The 19,354-nt window shown below is 42.5% G+C and overlaps 1 protein-coding gene across 8 annotated transcripts in view; it reads left to right on the top strand.

Annotated features, from left to right (window-relative positions):
- Positions 1-19,354, top strand: part of LOC121171225 (zinc finger protein 148) — a 166,528-nt gene that overhangs the window by 104,592 nt on the left and 42,582 nt on the right. For 7 of the 8 annotated variants that reach the window (XM_041002837.1, XM_041002835.1, XM_041002834.1 and 4 more), the window contains 2 exons: positions 13,955-14,078; positions 15,269-15,352. In XM_041002837.1, coding sequence (XP_040858771.1) covers positions 13,955-14,078; positions 15,269-15,352 — 208 coding nt within the window. Of the gene's footprint in view, positions 1-13,954; positions 14,079-15,268; positions 15,635-19,354 lie in introns of those variants that run through there. The other variant, XM_041002841.1, reaches the window with a different exon arrangement.

Raw genomic sequence — 19,354 nt, 5'->3', positions numbered from 1 at the left:
CAAGCAGGGAACTAAATGGTAAGCAGAGTAGCTAGGATACAGACTGGTGCCCTTATGGGATCCTAGCGCTTGCAAGGTGAGGACTAGCCAATTGAGCTATCATGGTGGACCTTAGATGGCATATTTAAAAAATGATTTTGAAGATATATTTAATTGATTTGAAAGGAAGAATTAGATTTAAATAGTATCTTTTATCCATGGGTTCACTTCTCCTCTGGCCATAATGGCTAGCACTGGCCAGAGTAAAGCCAGGAGCTTCATGTTCTTCCACATGGGTACAGCACAACAAGACTTGGGTAGTTTTTCGTTGCTTTTCCCAGTTGTATTAGCTGGGAGCTAGATTGGAAGTAGAGCAACCAGGACTTGAACTGGCCCCCATTTATTGGCTTCCTTGTTGCCAGATGGCTGTCTTATTGCTTTACTGATTATGTCAACAACACCAAGTCTAAGATTGATTTCTTTTTGTTATTTGTTTAAAGATTTACCTTATTATTATTGGAAAGTCAGATATATAGAGAGGAGGAAAGACAGAGAAAAAGATCTGTCCGTTGAATCATTCCCCAAGTGGCCACAACAGCCAGAGCTGAGCTGATCTGAAGCCAAAAGCCCGGAACCTCTTCCGGGTCTCCCACACAGGTGCAGGGTCTCAAGGCTTTGGGCCATCCTCAACTGCTTTCCCAGGCCACAAGCTGAGAGCTGGATGGGAAGTGGGGCTATTGGGATTAGAACTGGCACCCTTATCGGATCCTGGTGTGTCCAAGGCGAGGATTTTAGCCGCTAGGCCACTGTGCCAGGCCCAAATTGATTTATTCCTTTTGAAAGTCAAAATTACAGAAATGGGGGAAAAAAATAAAAAGATCTTCTATTTGATGGTTCATGTTGCAGATGGCTGCCATGGCCTACCAGGCCAGGTCAATGTCAGGAGCTTCATCTGGATATCCCACAGTGGTAGCAGGGACTCAGATATTTCAGTCATCTTCTGTGGCTTTTCCTAAGCTATTCAGCAGGAATCTGGATCCAAAGTGGAGGAGTGGGGATGCCAACCAGTGCCCGTATTGGATGTCAGTGTCATAGATAGCAGGTTTACTTGCTATGCCACAACACTAGTCCCACAATAACATAACTTTTAGTATCTTGGGGTTAATGTTGTAAACCTTTTTAAAAAATTCATGTGATTGGGGGTCACTGTGATAGTGTATCAAGTTAATCCTTTGCCTGTGGTACGAGCATCCTACATGGGCTCTCATTCAAGTCCCAGCTGCTCCACTGCTGATCCAGCTCCCTACTAAAATGACCTGGGAAAGCACTGGAGGATGGTCTAACTCCTTGGGAACCTGCCTCTATGTGAGACATGGAAGAAACTCCAGGCTTCCAGCTCCAGCCCAGCCCAGCTCTGGTCATTGTGGCCATTTAGATAGTGAGCCAGCATATAGAAGGTCTCTCTCTCTCTCTCTCTTTCTGTCAGATTTTCAGGTAAAATAAATCTTTTTAAGAAGAATCATATGTAATACAGTGAATCCCTTTGGGAGGACTTTTCCTTCCTTTGATCTAAAAACTCCTGAATGCTAGATTCTAAGAACTTTGGACTTTTCATTATTGCTCTACCATCTCATCTGTTAATGACATGCTGTTTTGTCTTTTCTCTTAATGACAGGCTCTACTTATGTGACCGCCTAGCTTCCCTTTGACCCCTTGGTCTATTTTTGTTTCATTTTGGATTAGCAACAATGGTAGGCAAAGTGACTACACGTGGGCCAATATACTAGGCTTAATTCAGTTGTCCCTGCTGGCTCCGCATTTGTCACACCTAGGGCTTTGTTCAGTTAAGGAAGCCCAGTGTGTGTTGCTGGAGACTAACTCAGAGAATTTCTATTTTTAAAAAGTTTTTTAAAAATACAAAAAATAATATTAAAAAAGTCCCTAATGTGATTATGTTGTACCTTTAAGAGCCTCAAATCTGGGGTGCTTACAGTTTCCCAGTAAAGGGAGTGCTTCCACCTGTATTTGCTGCTCCTTTGTTCTGTGAATTAAAAGATTAGTTTTCACCTTAGAAGGATTTTTATTCATTTAAAAAAAAAGATTTATTGATTTTTATTGGAAAGTCAGATATACAGAGAGAAGGAGAGACAGATGCATCCAACAATTGACTCCCCAAGTGACTGCAACGAATGGCCAGAGCTGAACAGATCCAAAGCCAGGAGCTAGGAGCTTCCTCCTGGTCTCCCACATGAGTGCAGGATCCCAAGTCTGCAACGTTCTTGACTGCTTTCCCAGGTTGCAAGCAGAATAATTTGTAAAGATTAGTTAGGATTGATTCAAGAAGTGATTAGAGTGCTTGCTTTGTTATCAGATATTCTGTCAGGGATAGAAGAAATTAATGGGTATGTTTATTGTGGTACATTAACTGGTCTGAATAGAAAGTGATTCTTCAGAGAATCAAGATGGCAGAATAGCTTGAGGACACATTTAGATGGACAGAGAAACTTTAACTAGTATGAAGAAGACAGGGCACATTCCAGGAAATAGGAGAGGACAGGATGACAACAGAGGGTCACCTGGAGACTGACAGACACAGGGAAGCAGCAGACACAGCAGTGTGGTGTTGCAGTGACTGATATTCCAGAGGCATTCAGCAAACTGCGATCTGAACTCCATCTTGGGCCAGAACTCCGCAGCAACAAGGTGGAAAGGGACGTTTACCAAGAGCTCCAGAGATGAACCCAGACAAAGAACTGCTCGTCTGTTTGATTTGACCAGGGGCAGAGACAGAGCAGCAGATCCCAGACAGGCAGTGGGGGAACAGGGTGGATTTCCCAGCCCAGTCTGCCCAACTAGAGCCGAATTAGGCCCCATTTCATTTAAGGAGGCAAGGGCCATGGACAGGATTGCATGTACTGAGCTGGAAGTGAACTCATTTCTGGTTAAGTGTACTGCAACAATGTAGCATCCGACAGGTTCCACCCAAGAGAGGTCCAGGTAGCCCTGACAACCAGCTGATCAAGAACTCTAGTTGTGGCATGTCAGGTGCCATTTTGTACACTGTGGCCAAAGTTATAGGATTGCAGGGACAGCAGTGAGCTACACATGTGCTGAGCTCGAGAGAACTCACTAAGCTCAGTGAATTGCACCGGTTCCACAGGAAAATAATACCAGCTTTAGCATTATATGAGTCAAGATAGGTCCATGTAGCCCTCAGACGTAACAGCTAACAGGTTCCTGCAAGATTGCCACCAACAACAACCTAGCTATATAGGACACCTGGTGTTTCCCTAATCCTGGGACCTGCTCCAACCAGAAGTGGGAGAAAGGTTGAACAGACAGCAGTGCAGCCTCAGCACAGTGTCACAGGAGGTGAAGAGTGGTGAGTCAGGAGCTGGGGCTATGAGACCATGGTGGAAGTCTAATATAAGAACCCAGACCTAGAACTTGCTGGAGGGAGTGGCAAAAGTGACTGCAAATAGTCATGTAACAACTGCAGTAAGTAAAATCAAACTGTAGACCTGTGGGTGACAGAGCTTAGAAACCTACCCCAAGGAGAAGATTCTGCTAACCAGAAGTACAATGATCAAGAGCAAAAGAAGAGACAAAGGCACAATGAATATTACTGAAGACTCCCCTGCAAAGGAGCAAAACCCTATGCCAACCTCAGAGTTAACTGAAGAATACATTGAGAAAATGGGGGACACAGAATTCAAAACACTTGGTATAGAAACTTCCTGCAGCCTGCTGGCTGCTGGTGGGTCTCAGGATGGGGCGTCTTTTTGCTCGGATCCCAGACTACAGCCATCTCGTGCACATGGTGAGCTGTCCATTGGCCTGCCAGTGCACCATTTGGTGCCAGACTGCGCCTGCTGGCCACCTGACCGGGACCTCTGGGATTTTGGTTCTTTGAATCACTGCTGAGGTAGCGCCAGGTTGAACCCACTGTGCTTCTGGGATGTGAATCAGTCCTAAAGATTCCCAATGACAGTAACTATTCCTTTGAAGAACTTGTAATGACTGAACAATGCTGACCACCAAATGCAAGTCCATGCAAAAGCTAAGGCTTGGGGCTTGTCCAGCAGGATCATATCCTGTTACCTGACATGATGATGGATCAGGAGACAGGTCTCATTAGGCAGGGCCATGACATTAACTAGCACTCAAGGACCACATCCGGGGGTAGATGCTGTGTGGGATGTGTGGGCCAAACCCTGTGGAAATTCTAGTCCCACTAGTTAGCTCAAGAGTTGGGTGGTGATGGACTAAGCTAGGTGTGACCAAGGAGCCTGCCATCACTCACAGCTAAAGGAACCCCCAATAGTCTGGACTGGTCAAGGCAGCAGCATCCAAATGTTCATCCAAAATAGGGTGTGGGGTGGGATGGGCTGCAACATTCACTCGCTCATACAAGGCTAAATGGAAGGCCAGACTGCGCCTTCCATTTAAAACCTACTGGCATGTATGAGAACTGGGTCTGGCAGTGGGTCAAGTGGAAGAACTTCAGAAACTCCCCCTGGCGAGTCTTAGCTCCTGCTGGTGAACATGTGGTCCAGACCTGAGGGTCAGACAAGCTGGGCAAAGTAGCTCCAACAGCTGGCTAATGTGTGAATTGGTAATGCAATGGGGTAGACCAGGCAGGACTGAGCAAACCTTAGCCCACAAGCAAAACTAGAGACCAGGATGGAGCACAGGTCATGCCGAGCTAGGCTCTTGCACCTATTCATTTGTGTGAGCCGGGGCGCTAAGCCACAGTGTCTAAGGCTGAGGCTGGAACAGGTGAGGGGCTGTGCCAAGCTGAATCAGAGCAACCACTGGTATGCGCATGATCTGTTGATCTGTGGCTGGGAACAGGCCTGGTTGGGAGGTAAGGGGACAACTCTAGTTGGGTTGAGGCTCCCACCGAGGAGTGTGGGGGCTGGAATGGGGGCTGCGTTCTGATCACGATACTGTTGTAGTCTCACTTAAAACAAGTGTGGTATGGGACTGGACACACCAAGCCAGGATAGACTCCAATACTGTCTGATGACCTGGAGGATCAGGGTAGATGGGGGATGGGCTAGGCTTCGTCTCAACCCCTTCTGAGCCATGTGTGAGCTGTGTGTGGGTATGGACAAGCTGTGGCTGGGCTGAAACTTCCTACAGGAAGAACCAGATTGGGTTGAAGGCCAGTCAGGAAAAGCCACTGTTCCTGCTAGGACAGGAGGTGAACTGAGTAGGGCTGGCTCATGGACCCCTGGTATGTGCAAAATCTGGCATTGGGAGAGGTTCTGATGGAGGAACCTGGACAACTCCTCTGGCAGGACACAGACAAAGGAAACAGCCCAGAACAGGCCATGGAAAGTTTCCCACTGGCACACATTTGGCATGGGTTAGGGGCAGACCAGGCTGAATCAGTTCATGTCATTCACTGGCAAATCTGAGGACTATAACAGAGTGTGGGTTAAGCCAGGTTTGGTCGCGACAAAAACCAGTGTGCAATATGGAATGCCAAGGTTAGGTTGCCTGTACCAGATGTGACCACAGCGCCTAACCAGCATGTGTGAGAACCAGGGCGGGAGGGGTCGAAGCCGGCAGGGGGAATATGAGGGTGTTCCCTTACTGGACAGCTACTCCCACCGGAGAACATGGGCTGGGATGGGGCAGACCAGACTAAGCAGGGCTACAACACCTGTGTGCCTCATGTGGACTTGATCAGGGAAAACCCAGGCTGCGCTCATTGAGTGGGTGAGGGTTATTTGGGCTTAGCTGCAGCATCAGCTGGCAGAAGCTGGCACGGGGGGCTAATTCTGTCAAGTAACTGCAGAAGCACATGGAGAGTGCATAATCTGGGAGTGGGAGAGGCCTCGGAGGAAACTAGTGGGTTCCTCCCTCTTGGGTTACCACTCCCACTGGAGAGCATGACAATCAGGACAGGAGCTGGGCAGGTTAGACAGAGAGGCATCCAACAACATCCATGAGGGCTAGATAGTCGAACTGGTTGGATGGAACTAAAGCTTTAATACCCATTGACATGTATGAGAGCCAAATGGCATGTGGGACAGACTGCACTAGTGTGCTGCACATACTGGCAAACCAGAGTAGGGGGCGGGCCTGGTGAACGATATGGGGAGTCGCCCCGACTAGGCTGCAGCGCCTATTGGTTTATGTGAGGGCCAGGTATGTGCTGGGCAAAGCAAGGCTGGACTGCAACACCCATTGGTTCCAGTGAATGACATCGCTGGAAAAAGAACCAACCCAGCAATTGCAACCACCAGCTGATTGGGGTGATGGACTGTACCGGGCCCTGTAAATTGCCAGTACATAAAAGAATCTGGTCTGGGAACACCTCAGACAAAGTCTCTTTGGGGATCTCCCCAATCAAAATGCCGGACTCAGAACCCTAACCAAAAAAAGAGAGGACAGAACAAGTCAATCAACCACCTCAGATGTATGTTGGCAGTGAAATACTGGGCAAAGGGAGACTCTATAATGGACTATAGCAATCAGTGGATTCTTCAGTGCCCTCAATGTGCTTGGAGTGGCGAGATTGGCAGCAATTCATAACTGGTGAACTATCAAAACCACTTGAGCAAGACCCTTGGAGCATTCCCTACATGCGGGACCTTTATGGGTGGTAAACTGGGTGGGGCTTCTCCCTTTTTCTCCTCCTTTATCTCCCCCTTTACAGCAGATACATGACAGAAACAGCATTGAAATAATAGTCTTACCCACTTTCCTATAGCCCTGAACCTTTTTTCCCTAATTAACTATGTAAAGATTGTCAAAAATATAATGAAAATATTAAAAATAAGAAAACAAAACAAAACACTTGGTATAAAGCTTCTTATCAACAGTGAGAAGCACATAAAGCAGGTGTTCAAGGAATTTAAGGACTATGTCACACTGGAAATGAATCAAACGAAAGCTGATATATCCGAAATGAAGAATACAGTGGAGCAAATTAAAAGTACAGTGGAGAGTCTCCAAAGTAGAATGAAGGAAGCGGAAGAAAGGATCTCTGAATTGGAATATGTTTCCTGTCACCTGGGTGAAAAGCTGGAAGCAGAGCTGGATCAGGCCAAAAAAAGTATTCAAGAATTGAAAGACACTATCAAGAGGCCTAATATAAGAGTTATGAGAGTCCCAGAAGGTGCAGAAAGAGAAACTGGGATTAAAGATGTATTCAGTAAAATAATACAGAAAATTTCCCTAAACTGGAGAAAGAATTGGGAAACAACATGCAGGAGGGGCACAGAGCTCCCAACAGGGTTGGCCAAAAGCAATCTTCACCCATGGCACATTATCATCAAGCTCTCTTCAATTGAACATAAGGAAAAGATCCTTAAATATGCACGTGAAAAAAATCAACTGACATATAAAAGAATGCCAATTAAACTCACAGGAAACTCTACAGGCAAGAAGAGAATGGAGTGACATATTCCAGATTCTAAAAGAAAAAAATTGTCGGCCTAGGAGAACATATCCAGCACAGCTTTGTTTTGTCTTTGAAAATGAAAGAAAATTCTTCCATAGTAAAGAAAAGTTAAAGGAATTTGCCTCTTCCAAACCTGCCCTACAAATGATCCTTCAAGATGTACTCTTGACAGAGAAGAGGACTAGCACCCACCAAAACCAAAGGCAAATGGGAAGAACATCCCAGGAAAATGACAACAGAAGACTAAATCAGTGAACAGCCCATTGCTAATACCTATTTGTATTAATCCTGAATGTAAATGGCTTGAGCTCAATTAAAGGTCATAGATGAGTAGACTGGATTAAAAAACAAAACCCATCTATTTGTTGCCTACAGGAGACATATTTCACCAATAAAGATCAACAGAAAGTATATCATGGATTTTGATTTTTTTGTTGTTAGTTTCATCCCTTCAAAACACTTTTTTCTGATTCAATTCTTCAGTGACTCATCAATCATACAGTAGCATCATTTTCCTCAATAAGGTTTTTCCTTTTCATTTCTTCAACGACACATTAGTCATTCAGTGGCATGTAATAACTTCATGGTGTTGTTAATTTCTTTTTTCTTCCTGTTTTGTGGCTCTTCATTTAATGGGATGTATAGTAGCTATGTAATAGAGACTCTCATATCTAGTAGCATGTTATTTTACTTATGGCATTGTAAATTTCTATTCTTCATATTGTTGATTCTGTTTTGTGGCTTTTCATTTAAGAGGATGTATAGTAACTGTGATGTGGAGACTAACATATCCAGATGTGAGGATACAATGCAGTATGCATGTCTACTTCCATACTAAAGATGGACTGCCAATGAACCCGTTTACTGTTTCTTGACAATAGGATGATGGACTTTCTACCGTTGTTCATGCCCACAATAATGGACATATGACTGTGTATGAAGAATTATACTTTAGTAATGATATAGGGGAACTCTTGAGGGGGGGGGTTGAAATGGGGAGGGGATAAGGGAAATCCCAGAGTTCTGTGCAGCTGTGTCGTAAAATGACAATAATGATAATAAAAAATAAAAGATTTTAAAAAAAAGCGTGATTCTTTAAAGTTAGTTGAAACTTCAAAGGAAGAACACTTTTCGCCCCCCAAGTAGATTAGAGTGTAAGCCATGTAGAAAGTTTTTGCGCAGGAATTGGCTTTATATGCTGGTACCAAGAAATATGTAAGATTTTTGACATCAAAGTTTTTTTTTTTAAGATGTTTTTATTTTTATTGGAAACTCAGGTATACAGAGAGGACGATAGCCCAAGAGGAAGATCTTCCATCCGATAATTCACTCCCCAAGTGGTGCTAGTGGTAGAGCTTAGCTAATCCCAAGCTGGGAGCCTGGACCTTCTTCTAGGACTCCCACATGGGTGCAGGGTCCTAAGGCTTTGGGCTATCCTCAACTACTTTCCCAGGGCACAAGCAGGGAGTTGGATGGGAAGCAGGTTCTGGGACAGAAACTCGCACCCGTATGGGATGCTGTTTTGTGCAACACAAGTACTTTATCCACTAGGCTGCCTCGTCAGACCTGACATCTGTTTTAAAATTAAACTATGTAAAATGCAGAAAATTTATTTGGAAAAAGAAACAGCAAAATAAACATTTATTATACTTTCTTCCACATGTTTTCTTTATTGAACAAAGTTAATTTTGCTAAGAAACTGTATTTAAGCCTGAAGATGAAGATAGGAAATCTGGATTAGTACTGAAGGAACATAGCAATGCATTTTGTTTATGTGTTCCCCCAAGGAATTCTGTGTTGCGGGTAAATTGTTTTTTATAGAGCTGAACCTGACTTAAAAGATTCTGATATAAATCTTTCTTTAGTCATGTTTTATATTCAAGAATATATATGGGTTAGGGTTAGATTAGGGTTAGATAAAACCATTTCTAAAACTCAGGTGGTTAAGGTGAATGTCAAGTACCATGTCATGCTTGTGAGATAATGAATTTCATATTCTGGTGTTTTTAAAAGTTACCATTTATTTTCGAGGCTTATTTATTATTTTGAGAAGTGAAGTTGGAGGGGAGGAAAAGAGTGAGAAAATATGAATGGAATGTTGTCCATTGATTCACTGCTTGAACGATTGCTGCCACTGGGCCCAAGCCAGGAGCCTGAAAGCCATCCCTGTCTGCCATGTGGAGGGGGGCCAAGGTTTGATGCATTAGCAGGCAACAGGATCAGAAGTACAGCAACCAGGACATGACCTGTTGCTTCCATCTGGGATGTTGACTCCGTCTGGCACTGCAGTAGGAGATGTCAGCGAAGCCACAGCTTAGCCCGCTATGCCCCAGCTCACTCTGCCTCAGTGCCTCCTTCCCAAAGCTGGGAGTGTTTTGAAATGAAACTTGGAAAGGAGTGAAATCTGCTACTGAGCGGCAATGAAGAGTCCTGAATGCTGAAAGAATGGGATGCAGTGAGGATGGCCTTTACTCTGGATACCTTTGTGGTTGTATGTCTCTGGAGTTGTACTCTTCCTTTCCTAATGGAATCTGGCAAAGGAAGTGAGTTTTAAAAGATGTGCTCTTTCCTCTGTTGCTTTAAAGTAGCTCTTAATAGATGAGAAATCCCAAATCTCTTTACCTTTGGATTTTGTGACTTAGAAGTTTGTTTTGAATGATTTGGAAATAATGATAAAGTTGTGATCATTAACATCAAAGTATGCTTTAGTAATTTTAGGAGATGGAACATGGGATACAGAAGATTATGTCTGCCTCATAGGAGAGTGAACTTTGCCTGATCAAGGAGGGTCCGGTTTCACTTACCAGTGGCATTGATCCTTGAGAAGTGAAACAGTTTAGGGCTTTGCCTGCTGAGAATGGCTGTATTGCTTATGGTAATTGTCACCACATACATGAGAATATCTGTGTGGTTAGGTGGGAACAGATTTGTCTAAATATATATCTCCACAGTAGACCTGGAAATGAATCACATTAACTGAAGTGTTCTAGTTGTTTGAACAATTTAAGATTTATTTTTATTTATTTGCAAGGCAGAGTTAGAGAGATGGGCAGAGATCTTCCATCCACGGTTTCATTCCCCAAATGCCCAGAGCTAAAGCCAGGAGCCAGGCGCTTTCTCTGGGCCTCCCATAGGTTACCCTTGGATCATGCTCCACTGCTTTCCCAGCCTATTAGCAGGGAGCTGGTTGGGAGTGGCACTGCTGGTACTTAAACCAGAACCCGTATGTCAAGCCAGTATTGCAGGTAGAAGCTTTAACGTGTTACCTCACCACAGCAGCCCCCTGCAGATTTTTCTGCATAACCCTGTTCACGGTTGCTAAACAAATAATTTTTTTTAAATCAAGTATGTTTTATAGAAGATTGTTCCTAATATCTCTACTTGCTAAGGTGTAACAGTATACCGTATTTCACCTGAACTTGCAGTGGCAGGATGCATGGTAAACATCCAAAGATGTTATTTTAGGCTTGTTAGAATTTAAATTTTGACTCTTAAATTCTTCAGTTGTAGTACTGTTCATTGGGGAAATAGCAGAGCAAAATTATTTTATGCTACTGATATGTTGTAAGAGTGCTAGACCTTTAAGATAAGCCATCAACTGGCAGATCACAGTTTTACTAAAATCTATACCAAGCAAGAAAATTTTGCTTGTGTCCTTAGGCTGCTTTTATTTCATTGATGGGCGCTTTTTAAAAAATTTAATTAATTTATTTTTTAATGTGCTAAACCTTTTATTAATTTTAGAAGCTTTGTATTTGTGAGATGCTAAGACATAGGAGAGCTGCTTCATAAAGATGTTATCCCTGAGGGTGAGAAGTTGGGGTGTTCTGGCATCATTTTGTAATTCTTTTTATTGCTAAGTGAGATATAGCAAGAGGAGGAGAGACACAGAGGAAGATCTTCCATCCAATGATTCACTCCCCAAGTGACCACAATGGCCAGAGGTGAGCTGATTTGAAGCCAAAAGCCTGGAGCTTCTTCCGGGTCTCCCACGTGTGTGCGGGGTCTCAAAACTTTGGACTGTCTTTGTTTGCTTTCCCAGGCCACATGCAGGGAACTGGAGGGGAAGCGGGGTCACTGGGATTAGAACCCGCACCCATATGGGGTCCTGGTGCGTTCAAGGAGAGGATTTTAGCTGCTAGGCCTACGCTGTCCTGAGGGACTTTGTTTTTTGCATATTACCTCCTCCTAATAAGACTCAGTGGTCTCAGGACTGAACAATTGAAAAGTATCACTCTTGGCCCTCACGTTTAGAAAACGGTGAAGTGGTGAACATCGAGGGCTGTTTTGTATGGACACTTGGCAGCCCTGTCAGGACACCTGTGTAGGGTCTGCACATGCTCTAGACACTGGCCTACGGCAGTCCATAAAACCAAAAATCAAGTGGGTGTACTTAAAAGAGATCGCAGATTTCAAGTGCTATTGGCACTTTTCTGGGAAAGTCTACCTGTCCTTTCTACAAAGATGTTTCTTACTATGGCCCGAAAAGAAAATACAAAATGTTCAAGAATTTGGTGTTTCTGGCTTTGAGCTGGTAGATAATGCTGGACTTCTCACTGTGTTTCTTGATAGCAGTTTCACCCGTAACATTCACCTTGAATTAAGGCTGGACTATATTACCTCCATTACCAGGAAACAATGACATAGAACTCCTTAACTGTTTGTAAAGGGGTTTTGTCCAGTCAGGGATTACATCCGCTTCCCACTGAGGAGCTGGGGTCAGGTTTGTTCCTTTACAGAGCCTTGTCCTGCTGTTGCTATGCCACTGAAAGCCTTTGAATTGCCATGTGCTTTGGCACTTGGATCTTGCTGGTTATCATCCTGTGTGAGGGGAAGTACCTGCTCCTGCCTTGTTCTTATTTCTGTTTATTATTTAAAGTACTCATCATTATTCATTCATTTATTGATTTTTTTGTTAGAAATATTTTGAACCATACTCCAGGAGATTCCCACCCTCTCCCGTTTTAATCTTGACTTGTGTATTATTATGTGACTTGGAAGGGCTGGAAAGTTTTTAGAATGGCCAGAGATGAAACTTTTCGTTTTCACTGACTGTTCAGGAAGCTGGGACACCCACTTGCATGCTCCTGCCAAATGTTTCACTTCTGTGACTTTGGTGCACAGACTTTGAAGCATTGTTGACCACATTGGCAGTTTGCCCAGAAACCAAATGCCCTGTGTAATTTGCATAATAATCACCACTGATTTGCATATAGTATAAGCTGCGTTGCCTTCCTGAATTTAAACTAAAAACATACTTCTAAAGATTGAGGCCTTTTTATTCTCTACCTACTCCACCTCTTTTTAAGAAGTTATCAACATAGTATTTTCAGGCCTTTTGTATTTCTTAATTTGTGTTCCAGATTACCATGTTTTGGGCACCATTTCTTAGCTCCCATTCTGTATGCTCCCAAGTTCAGCATCATTTCCCTCTCACCAGCCGTGCTTTTACTGAGCTTGTATGCTAGTTTTCTGAAGTCTACCATCTCTTTTATTATCCTCACTAATGAAGCAAAGATTATTTATTATTTTTCATTCTGCCACTGTGTTCGGTGATTGACAGTTTCTTGTTGTACCTTGAGCAAGGTTGTCAGTTGGAAAACCTGGAGTGCACGGGAGGCTGCTCTGTGGTGCTCTGGCAGTCACACTTGCAGTAGTCTGCATCACAGGTCAGAAGGATGGGAGTGAATTCTTTGTCTCCCATCATGCTTGTGTAAACCTACCTCCAATTTATTTAAAATTTTTTAGGAGTGTGTTTAATAGTAGTAGGTCTAGAATAGTCTTAGGAATATGAAACACACTCCAGATTCTATTCTATGTTGACTGTTAAAGATTTATTCTCTGCTTTGATAAAAAGAAAAATGAAAAATAATGAATCAGCACTTAAATGGCTCAAAAAATATGCTTGAAGTACAAATGTCAAGTCTCTACCTCATATTTTACCTGCCCATTTCCCAGGCCATCATAGCCAAGATTGTGTATGTTTTAAGTAGTTTTCAATGATATGTGAAGAAATGTACATTTCCTCTTCGTGTTCTTTTGTATAAAAAGGTTAGCAAAATTAAAACCTAGATTTTGAACATTGCTCTTTTTTTTTAAGCAGATTCTGGCACTTTTCTCGTGTTAAAGAGCTCTTAATTCACAAGGAACCTTTATTTGTGTTAATTGTCCATGATTTATTTAACCATTCTCGTGCTGATTGATTTCTAGGCCATATCTAAAAAGACTTTCCCCTGCATATTTGAGAACTGAAGTTGAAAGTATGTTCCCCATAGCAGAGAAATCCAGGGACTTCACTAGGCATGAGCTTTCCAGGGAGGGGGCGGAGTGGCAAGATCTTAGCTAGCTTCACTAAGGTTTTATTGGTGATTTTTATTCATTGTGAGTCACGTTATGCTTTTCTACAATTAATGGTGACATTCTAATTTCTCAAGATCATTTAAGTAAAAATATTTCATAATCTCTGGTGACCATTGTTTGTATTATATTTTTAAAAATTAGTATTTAATTACATTTTAAAGCTTGTTTCTTTTGTTTTTGCCTTTTTTTTTAAACTAGATCCTTACAATAAATGAGGATGGATCACTTGGTTTGAAAACCCCTAAATCTCACGTTTGTGAGCACTGCAATGCTGCCTTTAGAACGAACTATCACTTACAGAGACATGTCTTCATTCATACAGGTATTTCTTGAATTAAACCAGACTTATGGCCATTAAAATTATTATCTTTGTTATTTTCATCTTCATGTAAATGTCATTCATTCCTAAGATCTTAGCTAACCTGGCATTCAAAACAGATTTCCTAAGCCAGAATTTCAGAAGGAAACCAGGAAAAACTTCAAATAAGAAAACAGTTAGCATAGATGTATGAAATGAAATGGTCTTTAATTGGGCACTTGTTGGACTTAAAGTATTCCTCTAAGTTAGAGGAGTGATTAAAGATTGTATTAAAAACCTGTCAGCATTCATGTTTCTGTGCAAGATGTCCAGGCAGAGTTTGAAATATGGATTTGGAAATCAAATATAACAAAGAACATAAAGTAGAAAACAGAACTAAAGACTGATCCCAGCCATTGGAGAAACTAACTGGGCAGGTAAGGTGAGTCAGGATCGGGGAAGACAGTTAGGAAGGAGAGTGAATGGAGGGCTACCCAGAATGGAGAGTACCTCAGAAGCCAACAGAGAAAATTCCAACCAGCACTAGGTCACAGCAGCAGCCCCCCTCCCCTCGGCAGGGGAGAGAGTGCTAGAGAACTGACACACTCCACCACCCCCGTCCAGGCAGGAGACAGAGGGAATCTCTGGAATAAAGAGCAGGTGTGGGGATACTGGACTGTAGTGGTCACACCACAAGCTGGCTGTCAGGACAGCTGCAAGGCCTCCCAGAAGAGAGCAGGATGAGGAGCATGTTCCTTAAAAGGGACCAGCTCCCAGAGGAAGGCAGTGTCAGAGATGGGATTATAAAGGAGCGCAGTAGAACGTAGGTGAAAGGACATAAAAAGGAGAGTGAGCCTTGGAGACCAGGTTGGGGGGATCTTGTTCAAAGTCAAAAAGACAAGGTTTAATAGAGTCCTTTCTCACCGCACGATTTTGAAATTCTGTTTTAAATCATTCTGTTTATCCTTTTGTTCTCCTTGAAGGCTGTAGATCAAACTCAGTCTCATTTTTATGTGATGGTGAGAACGTGAATTTTTAAATCCTGGGGAAGAACTTGAAAGGAAATAAAGTTGTTAAGCTAATCAACAATATCAAAAATTTGTGAAGATTGTTTCTCAAAACGGACTTCTAAGATTTGTCTTTCCTCAGAAATAGTAAAGTAAGACCTGTTGTTTTATCCAATAACTAATTTATGAATGTGAAATTATTTTAAGGCGAAAAACCATTTCAATGTAGTCAATGTGACATGCGTTTCATACAGAAGTACCTGCTGCAGAGACACGAGAAGATTCATACTGGTGAGTGTTGCCCCCTTACTAAGGTCATTCAGATTACTATTTCAGGTGTATCAGATTGTTGCCACTTCATTGATTTTGTTTCTTAAAAGTAATCACAACTCATCTAAGGTTTAGTTTCTTCCATCAGTAAGTTAGTGCTTAAGACTTTAGATTCATTACCCAGACCCAGTAAATTACTTTGCTGCTACTGGTTTTGAATGACTTTGGCACATCTCATTTGTGATTTAAGATTTATTTATTATTTGAAAGTCTTAGTTTCGCAGATAGAGTAAGAGGGAGAAAGAAAGAGAGACACCTTGTTTCTGCCAGTTCATTCTCCAAATGGCCACAACAGCCCAGAGCTGGGCCAGACTGAAGCCAGGAGCCACCTCTTCTGGATTTCCCACGTGGATGCAGGTGCCCAAGTGCTTGGGCCATCTTGCACTGCTTTCCCAGACACTTAGCAGGGAGCTGGAAGGAAAATAGAGCAGACAGGACTCAAACCAGCGTCCACAGGGAGTGCTGCCTGTGGTGACTTCAGCCAAAACACCAGCCCCCGGTGACTTACTTTGACGTACAGTTGTGTAATAACCAAAAATACATGTGTAAAGTCACAAAAGGAAGAAACCTTTTTCAGAACTAGTTATTTACTTAGAGATTTATCAAGTTTGGCATAGGTAAAGTTACCATTCACATTTGAATGAGCACTAAGGTAGCAGTACCATTCTTTTAAGTTCTTTTTTTTTCCCTTCCTTTGTTAGTTTATAGCTTACCCTATCAAGAGAAATGTAATGTTAATAAGCTGGAAGATACCAGTTTCTCATTCAAGTTGTTAATGATTTAAAAATAAATATTCCAGATAATCACTGTAAAGGAACCTTTATTTTAGAGCAGATGCTTCTTTGCATAGGTTTTTTGACTAAACCAAGTTTCTGATTTGATCAACTGTCAACTTCTTGCTCTTTGATATCTATAAGATTGGTGACAAATCAGTGTTTATTTCAAGTTGATTTCAAGTGTTTTGCTTTTGTGTACTGAAATAAAAACAGAGTTGATGAATTTATGTAAATTTATTTTGACATTTAAATAGAATTGGGAAGGCTGGAAATATTACAGTTCTTTGTGTGTATTAAGGCCTCACACAAGTACCTGCGCAGTTGTTCCTTGAACTGTTGTGGTACTTGCAGTACCTGGGGAAGGGATCCTTTGGCATTTATCACGTACAAACAGCCTCTCTTGCTTGATACTCCTTTATTTGAACTGTCTTTGCTCCAAAGAGAAGCATGAGTGTAGCAGATTGTTTTTTTTTTTTTATGGTTTATTTATTTTTATTGGAAAAGCAGATTTTTTGTTACAGAGAGAAGAGACAGAGAAAAATATTCCCATCCATTGATTCACTCCCCACGTGGCTGCAAGTTGGAGCTAAGCTGATCCGAAGCCAGGAGCCAGGAGTTTCTTCCAAGTCTCCCACATGGGGGTGGAGGATCGCAAGGTTTTAGGCCGACCTTTACTGCTTTCCCAGGCCACAGGCAGAGAGCTGAATGGAAAGTGGAGCAGCTTGTGCACGAACTGGTGCCCATGTGGGGTGCTGGCGTTTGAAGGGGGTGGATTAGCTGATTGGGCTAACCATTGGGCTTTGCCCAGCAGGTCTGTGTAATTAAAACCCTCCACTGTACAGTACATGCTCATGCTTTGGTGTTGTGCTTTCTGAAGAGCACTGTCCACATGGCTTATTTTAGTGAGCATGTACTCCTCCCTTTCAGAAGGAAGTGAGTCTCCCAGCACTGGGAGAAAGGACAGTTTTATGAATTCTGTGATTTACAGATAAGTTTGGGTTTCTCTATAATGATAGAATTGACTCAGATACAAACGAAAGTGGTTAAAGATTTTGTACTTTTTTTCATAGCTTAGATTTTGATGACTTCTTACTCATTCAGCAGGTTTTTTATTTACTTAGAGAGTATAACACAGTTTGTTTGCGGTCTGCATTACCTTAGAAGAGCCAGACATAGATGAGCATGTTATAATGAATTGTTGCAGTTTCATATAAAGTGTTCAGATTACTGCTATGCCCCGAGGGCAAGGTGCGTGTGCTGTCCTTAGAAAGCTCCTTAGGGAGAGCAAGATGGGGAAGTGGCATGGGCCACGCTGAGAAATAGATGTATCTGTGTATGTGGGGGTGCAAAAAAGATTTCTGAAACAATGTTTTGTATTATGGTATTTGGATACTTTTATTCTAGTGTTGGTTTCAGTTCTGTGATCCCAATGACTGTAGAAACTGCTGGGGGATTTCAGTTAACCAGAGTGCAGAGGGTAGTTAATATTTCCTGAGGACTCACTATGTCCTGGACACTGTGCTGAATGTTTTATTAAGTGTCTTATAGAGTCCACATGTTAGTGTTGAAAGACAAGGACTATTGCTACTGTCCCCATTGGATAGATGAGGAAGTAGTTGAAGATGCACAGAAATTAAGAAATGTCACTAAGGAGACAAAATTCCAGCTGAAATTTTTGTGGTTCCAGAGCACACATGTGAAATCACCGACCATGTAGAATGGAACTAGAACAGAAAAATATCTTTGTCCTGTTTAAGTTTTCTTGTCTTTCTAAGCTGATTATGACTTACTTGGTTAAACTTTGAAAAAGGTGGAAGTCTGGGCTAGGACTCTTGTATCAAATAGTTCTGATGAATGAGGGCTCTGCCGTTGCTGTAATTCCCTAGCAAAGGAAAGTCTTTAGGAGAAGGGCTTTGTTCTGTACCACTGTCCCGGATGCCCTCTCGTGAAACCAACCTAAGAGGAAATAAGAATAACTTTTCCTTCTCTCTCTCTTTTTTTTTTTTTTTTTAATATTCTTGACCATTTTTCTGGAGTCTTTCTAAGGACTATAAAATATTTATGTAATCACATGTATAAGTACCTATAGTTTAAAGCTCTTTGGAAATACACACATGTAAGCATATGTGTGTGTGTTCTCAGGTAGATTTCTGTATATGTGTAAACATGCATATGTGTATGGCATGTGCATATGCATCTAGAGATAGAGACACAGAACTGTGAGTTCTTTATCAAATCATACAGTGTTCTGAATGACTCTTATTTTTGCCTGTGTCAGAGCTTTCTCTCTCTGTAGGTATGTATAAAAGTCATTTAAATTGTACCAAATGTTCCCTTTGTCTGTCCATTTTTAAATTGTCCCTTGGATAATGAGTCACCTGAAAGTTGATCTCAAGGTTTGCATGGTGAGAACCATCAGTTCTTAAAGGCAGTGTTTGCTTTACAGCCTTCCTCATCCCATTTGGTGTCCCATTCCCTGCTCTGTTTGCAGTAGGGTCAAGCATTCCCACCTCTTGCGGGCCATGAGGCTGAGGTGGAGAGGCAGGGTGTGGGGAGGTCGCTTTTTCCAGCGTGACGTCATGCGAGCTGCTGGCACTGTGGAGGTCTGGGCTGTGGAGCACACTTCTGACTGCCCATGCTGCTAGAACAGGTGCAGTGCAGAAGCCCTTCGAAACCCTGTGAAGCTGGGTGTGGCTGGACACACCAACAGGTGCCCCTGGGAAGTTGCACACCGTGCAGAGCAGGCATTGCTTGCCTTAGTGATGTCTCTTACTGATGCAGCAAGAGCCAAAATATGTACAAGAGCATTCTGTAGTTGATCCTGTAGAGAAAGCAGTGGAATATAAGTCTATAATTTCATTAATAAATGCAGTTTCAGTAGATGAGAGACTTACAGACAAATCATAACCCCAGGGCTGGGAACAACTAATATTATTCAAGAAGCCAAAATCGTTGTGGAAGGAGGCAGTCTAGGCAGGTTAACTTGAAGGGCTAATGGCAAGTAAGATGATCTTCAGATGCTGTAATGGCCAAGACGGTAAAACGAGTAACACGTAGGTAGATGGCAGAGTGAAGAATCAGCAGCTTGGCATGCGGAGGCCTAAGAATACTGATGGTGGCTATGGCAGCCTTGGAGAGAATGATACCGAAGGTTGTCTTGCACCAGCAGGTCCCCCAGGCTTCTCCA

The sequence above is a fragment of the Ochotona curzoniae genome, unplaced genomic scaffold (genome assembly GCF_017591425.1).
Source record: "Ochotona curzoniae isolate NIBS_2020 unplaced genomic scaffold, NIBS_Ocur_1.0 scaffold_2587, whole genome shotgun sequence".
Classification (NCBI taxonomy): Eukaryota; Metazoa; Chordata; class Mammalia; order Lagomorpha; family Ochotonidae; genus Ochotona; species Ochotona curzoniae.
This window is presented reverse-complemented; position numbering and strand designations above follow the sequence as displayed.